The sequence below is a fragment of the Mus pahari genome, chromosome 18 (genome assembly GCF_900095145.1).
Source record: "Mus pahari chromosome 18, PAHARI_EIJ_v1.1, whole genome shotgun sequence".
NCBI lineage: Eukaryota > Metazoa > Chordata > Mammalia > Rodentia > Muridae > Mus > Mus pahari.
The window spans coordinates 32,155,705-32,161,558 of record NC_034607.1 but is presented as its reverse complement, the minus strand read 5'-3'; the positions used below and the strand labels follow the sequence as shown (position 1 = coordinate 32,161,558).

Genomic DNA, 5,854 nt, shown 5'->3' with positions numbered 1-5,854 from the left:
TACCATGAGTTCAAACAATAATTCTTAGATCTTTAAGAAGCTCAGATACTGAATTATCTAAAAATAGCAAATAATTATCTTTCTACTTAGAAATAAAATGATTATTTCTGTCCCTAGTACAAAAAAAAAAAAAAAATAAGAGTTGCCTTGGTCATGGTATCTCCCACAGCAAGTGAAATCTTGACTAAGACCTATACCACATGTTACTCTTCCATCTCCATTTGTCCGACTGTTGTCATCTCAAAACATGTCTAATACTGAACTTACTCTCTACCCTTACATCCCATCTGTACCTCTAACAGTTTATACTGCTTCAGTAAATAACAGTTCTGTCTTTCCAGTGGGTCAGTTGAATCATGACTTCCCCCTTCCTTAAGCTTGATGGATAACTCTTTGGCCAGTCTAATGTAAAGCATATACATTATCCACATGATCATCTTTACTTACATTGCCACTCTTCTGGTCTAAACCATTGTCATCTCTTGTCTAGGCATACATGTGACTATCCCTGTAGATGTGCCCCAGGTCCTCCCCTCCAGCTCTCAGCAGACCATTAGAACAGCGACACAAAGGCTCCCTAGTCCTGCCTCTCTTCTTGCAGATGCCCTGCAATGACATCCTCTCAGGCAGTGTCACCATGGCTACTTGCTCGTAGCTGAATTTACTCCATATATCTTTTCTCCCTCAACATTTCACCAGAGTCACACTTGTACTGAATCAATATGGAGGGAATAAAGATTTAGCATAAATGGAAGCGTAATTGAAGCTGTACTTGATTTCACCTATGAAGAAAACATCCAAAAGCCTGCTGGCAACCATCTCAGGAATGTTTTTTTCACAGGACAAAAGGCCTTTGGAAATGAGAATTTGTTTTCTCAAGCAAAGAATATGGGTCTAGGTTATCTGTTCAGGTATATTGGATGCTACTGATCTTGTTTGTATGAGAAACATAATTAAAAAGTAAAGGGCTTTCCCTGGAACATTGTTATGCTTACCCACTAGAAGATGATTAATTAAAATGAGATGATAGCTATAATTATTGTTTTTCTGCGCAGGCCATCATTTTCAATTACCAAAGAATTCATATTGAGATTCAACCACACAGAGAATCCAGCAGAGGAGGAAGAACTGTTGGAACAAGCCAGGAGACTCATTGTCAGGGCTAAGGTAAGGGTTGCTCTGGTTACTTGGCATGTAAACTTCATTTTCCAGTTGGTAAATGCTTACCTGTTGTACAATATCGAAAGAAAAAAAGAAGAATGTGAGGATAGTCAGCTACCTTTAAGTGTAAGTAAGCGGCACTAAAACATGAAGGTTATAACTAAATAATTGAAGGTCAAATAATTTTGGGGAAGGGATGCACATAAACAAAGGGATGCACATAGACGAAGGGATGCACATAGATGAAGGGATGCACATAGATGGAGGGATGCACATGGAGGGATGCACATAGATGAAGGGATGCACATGGAGGGATGCACATAGATGAAGGGATGCACATGGAGGGATGCACATAGATGAAGGGATGCACATAAAGGAAGGGATGTATATTTCCATATGCTATCTTCCTGTTTCCCCATCACAGAGGAAGTTGGGCCTCAAGACCCTGGGCTCTGGGAAGCACGTGCATCTTTCGACTGCATGGGCCGAGGTCATCTATCTGGCTCAGTGCAAAGGGGAAATCCAAGATGGTATGTATGTGGACGCAACTGCAGACAAACCCCAAGTGTCCATGGGTCTAGGAAGAGATGACTTGAGAATTTAGAGTTTTAGAAAATTTAAAGTGACTAAATTTAAAGTAAGTAGTTCTTCATTTTCCATCAAAAAATCTCATGATGTTCCTTAATCAAAGTTCCTCTGTAATTCTGAATTTACGACTTTGACTGTTGAACTTTTAAATTACAGAATAGGTTTTGAAAGCTTTTTCTCAGCTGGGTGATGGTGGCACAAGTCTTTAATTCCAACATTTGGAAGGCAGAGGCAGGCAGATCTCTGTGAGTTCAAGATCTGCCTGATGTACAGAGCAAGTTCCAGGACAGCCAAAGCTACCCAGAGAAATCCTATTCTAAAAACAAAACAAAACCCGAACCAAACCAAACCAAACCAACCAAAAGCTTTTGCTCAGTATAGTCTTATCTATCTTTCCCCTAAAGTTGGTAATGAATTTAAAAGTCACTATATACTGTCTTTGAGTAAGTCTACCTGCTGTGGTTACCTAAGTAAAGGTGTTTATGCACATTATAGCCTTACTTATAAAACGTTAATCAGATGGCCGTTGGCTTGGCTTTTTTCTTCTGTTTTCAAGCAGAAAGTGTTACTCATAGCCCTTTATCTGGTACTTCTCACTTACATGGCTTCTTACAAGCAACTTCCAACTAATCTAAAAAGGAAATTAAATAACATCATTTTTAAGGGGATAAAATTTCTTCTCTCGTTAAACTAAACGTTATATGTGTGCCTTATAAAATGAGTTTGGGGATGTTAACTGCTAAGGTCAGAGGATATTTCCCGAGGAAATTGGGATTTGTAACGTTGCCTGAGAGCTCAAGAACTTGGAGAAAGAATCCCGTTCTGCACTTAACTTAATTTTATGGCCCTGCAACTCGGCTTTGCCATCTCTATCAGTTGTTTAAGAGATACTGTGGTGTGAGGCCTCCTAGATTACCACCAACCATCTTCATTGCTACCTGGGGAGAAGGGGGATGGAAATGAGGGAAAGGGAGAGGAAGAGGGGTGGGGCATGGGGGAGAGGGGCGGGGCATGGGAAGAGGGGCGGGGCATGGGGAGGAAGGTTAGGTAACAATGACGCCATGTTTCCTTTGTGGATTTGGCCTCGGAAATCACACACAGCCACTTCTTCTGGGTTCTATTGATTGAAGCAGTCACTAGGCCTGCTGAGGTTTGAGGTGACTCTCACTGGGAAGGCTGGAAAGCATTTGAGTATAAAGAAACCCTGAATCGGATAGACAAACATTGAATTGGAAGATGTAAGTATAATATGCAGAAAGCCAGGGTTAATTTTTCAGTGACAAAATTTCACTTTGTTCATGTTTCAGAAGCTTTAAATATGCTCTACACCTCCTTGGACCATGTCTCCTTTGATCATGATCAGCTTCCTGCCCTGTTTTTTCTTGCGGAATCAGTTTTATATCGACTCTGTTGCGATGCATTCATGAAGGGATATTTATATTTAGTTGAGATAAAACTGGTGAAGGTATGATTTAAATTTTAATTGTTACAGGCACGAGTGATAGGAGACTCTAAGTGCTGTCTGCTTTGAGATTAAACAAGACTGGCATTTAAGAAGGGTGGTTTAATGATCTTTGAGCATGACTAGCAGGTTGCTGCTGGGTGAAATACGCAAAAGATGAAATAGTTTGAGAAAATAGAATTTCACGAACTGTGTAAGAGTATAATTATGTAAAAACATTCATACCACGGTTCTAAGTATGCAAAGATTTTCTTTTAAGGATAAAAAAGGATTTATTTCATTTTATGTGTATGGATCATTTGCTCTCATGTGTCTGTGTACTGTGTATGTGTTCATGTGTGTGTGTGTGTGTGTGTAAATGTGTGAGTGTATGTGTGTGAGTGTATATGTCAGTGTGTGTCTGTGCACATGTGCATGTGTATATGTGCATATGTGTGTGCATGTGTGTATGAGTGTATATGTGTGTCTATCTGTATTTCTATGCATTTGTGTGTGTGCATATGTGTATGTGTATATGTGTGTATGTGTGTGTGAGTGTGTGTATGAGTGTGTGCACATAAGTATGTGTATATGTGTGCATATGTGTGTGTATGAGTGTGTGTGCACATGTGTACGTGTATATGTGTGCATGTGTGTGTGTATGAGTATGTGCATGTGTGTGTATATGTGCGTATAGGTGTTTATGAGTATGTATATATGTGTGTGTATATATGAATGTATGTGTATGAGTGTGCATATGTGTGTATGTATGTATGCATGTGTGTGTGTGTGTGTGTGTGTGTGTGTGTGTGTGTGTGTAGTGCTCTTAGTAGATGAGGGAATTGGATCCTCTGGACCTGCAGTTGCAGGCTCTAGTTGTTAGCTTCCATGTAGTTGACAGAAACTGAACCCATGTCCTCTTAACCACTAAACACTCTCTCTAGCCCTTTCTTTTAGGGATTTTCTTAAAAACAAAAACAAAAACATGCTATGTTCTTTATTTTGAGCTTCTGAGAAATAACCTTCATTTCAGTTCAATGCATGTGGCCCTGTTGGCACTCTGTCATGACAGAGTGATTCAGCAGGGAGCTGTCATCAGATGGGTTATGCTCTGTAAAGCCTTTAGTCAATTGCTTCCGATGTTTGTAATAGCCAGTTGACATGGGAACAGTTGACATGGGAAAAATTTATTATAAAAATAATTTTAAGAGTAACTGGTGGTCTTACTGCAAATAAATTAGGCCTAAATAATGATTTCATTATTACAAAAAAGGAAAGAAAGATTAGGAAGATTTCCTTAGGAATTTGGTGCCATCTGTCTCTACAACAAGCAAAACTGATTGAGCAAAATATGCATTTTACAGCTTTGGTCACAAGAGAGTATTCCCAGATCTAGCCACCGTTAGGAAGATTTCGGGAGATAACTATATTTTGTCCTTAGTCTTGGAGCTTTATGAATGTGTTAGGAGTAAAAGGCAGAGTGTTAGGAAACCTCAGATAAACTGCCCAAGCAGAGACCGGAAATCTTGAGTAGAATGAAAGTCTTAACACATCAATACTTGTCTCTGTGTGGTGAGATTGCAATGATCTTTTAAAAATTTTATTTATTTTATGCATGAGTACACTGTTGCAGTCTTCAGACACACCAGAAGAGGGCGTCTGATCCCATTACAGATAGTTGTGAGTCACCATGTGGTTGCTGGGATTTGAACTCAGGACCTCTGGAAGAGCAGTCAGTGCTCTTATCCGCTGAGCCATCTCCCCAGCCCTGATTATGATGATTTAATTTTTTTTTTGAACTGCTCATTATGGAGACACACTTATGTTTGAAAATATGAAAACAGATCAGAATTTAAATATAGATACAGGTGTGAGACAGAAATTACCCGTGTGCATGTTCATAATGAAAGAGGTCAAATGGAAATGTGGAGCATAGGCCCACAACCCCACTGTCTGCACTGCTCCAGCGACCCTACTTCCTGCCTTGACCTAGTTTTCTGCAGAGGAAAAGTGATTTTGAAACACAGTCTCGGTTGTGGATGGTTTTGCTTCTTCATCAAAGTAAATGCTAGGTCATCTAATTTTTGAAGCACTTTGATAGCTTCTTGTCTTCAGGTTAAACAATTCTCGCAGGTTCTTGTAGCAGCTCTAAATGACCAGTGTGTGACTATGCACGACGATAAATGTGTGCAAGACATGCTGACTTTTTATGTCTCACGGTGTATGGGTCATAGTAGTTTCCGTTTTGAACATCAGTGAAAACATTTGTGTCATAGAGAACTGAAATCACTTACCATTTCAGCAGGAGATGTTTTGAAAACCTAGACAGATACTGTAGACCAGAAAGTTCAGTGAGCTCTCAGCCATGACACCACAATTTAAAAGCTAGCTCTATTTTTTTTTTTTTTGAGCTAATACAAACTAATCAGTGGAAATAGCATGGCCTGAGTCCCAAAGTGCCTTCCTGGCTTTCAGAGAATTCTCTTTATGAAACCAGAAGACTATTGGAAACCTTCCTTTTGCTATTTCCTTTTGACAGAAGATGCTATCGAAAGGTAATGTTACTGGTGCTTTCATTGTGGGTAAGAGAGAGAACATCCAGAACAGAGGGAGAGGGAGAGAGAGAGAGAGAGAGAGAGAGAGAGAGAGAGAGAGAGAGAGAGA

The 5,854-nt window shown here is 39.7% G+C and overlaps 1 protein-coding gene across 4 annotated transcripts in view; it reads left to right on the top strand.

The window, feature by feature from the left end:
- Positions 1-5,854, top strand: part of Tmem232 (transmembrane protein 232) — a 209,513-nt gene that overhangs the window by 29,311 nt on the left and 174,348 nt on the right. For 3 of the 4 annotated variants that reach the window (XM_021217978.1, XM_021217977.2, XM_021217975.1), the window contains exons 2-4: positions 1,056-1,167; positions 1,586-1,691; positions 3,057-3,214. In XM_021217978.1, coding sequence (XP_021073637.1) covers positions 3,068-3,214 — 147 coding nt within the window. In that variant the 5' untranslated portion in view covers positions 1,056-1,167; positions 1,586-1,691; positions 3,057-3,067. The remainder of the gene's footprint in view (positions 1-1,055; positions 1,168-1,585; positions 1,692-3,056; positions 3,215-5,854) is intronic. The other variant, XM_021217976.1, reaches the window with a different exon arrangement.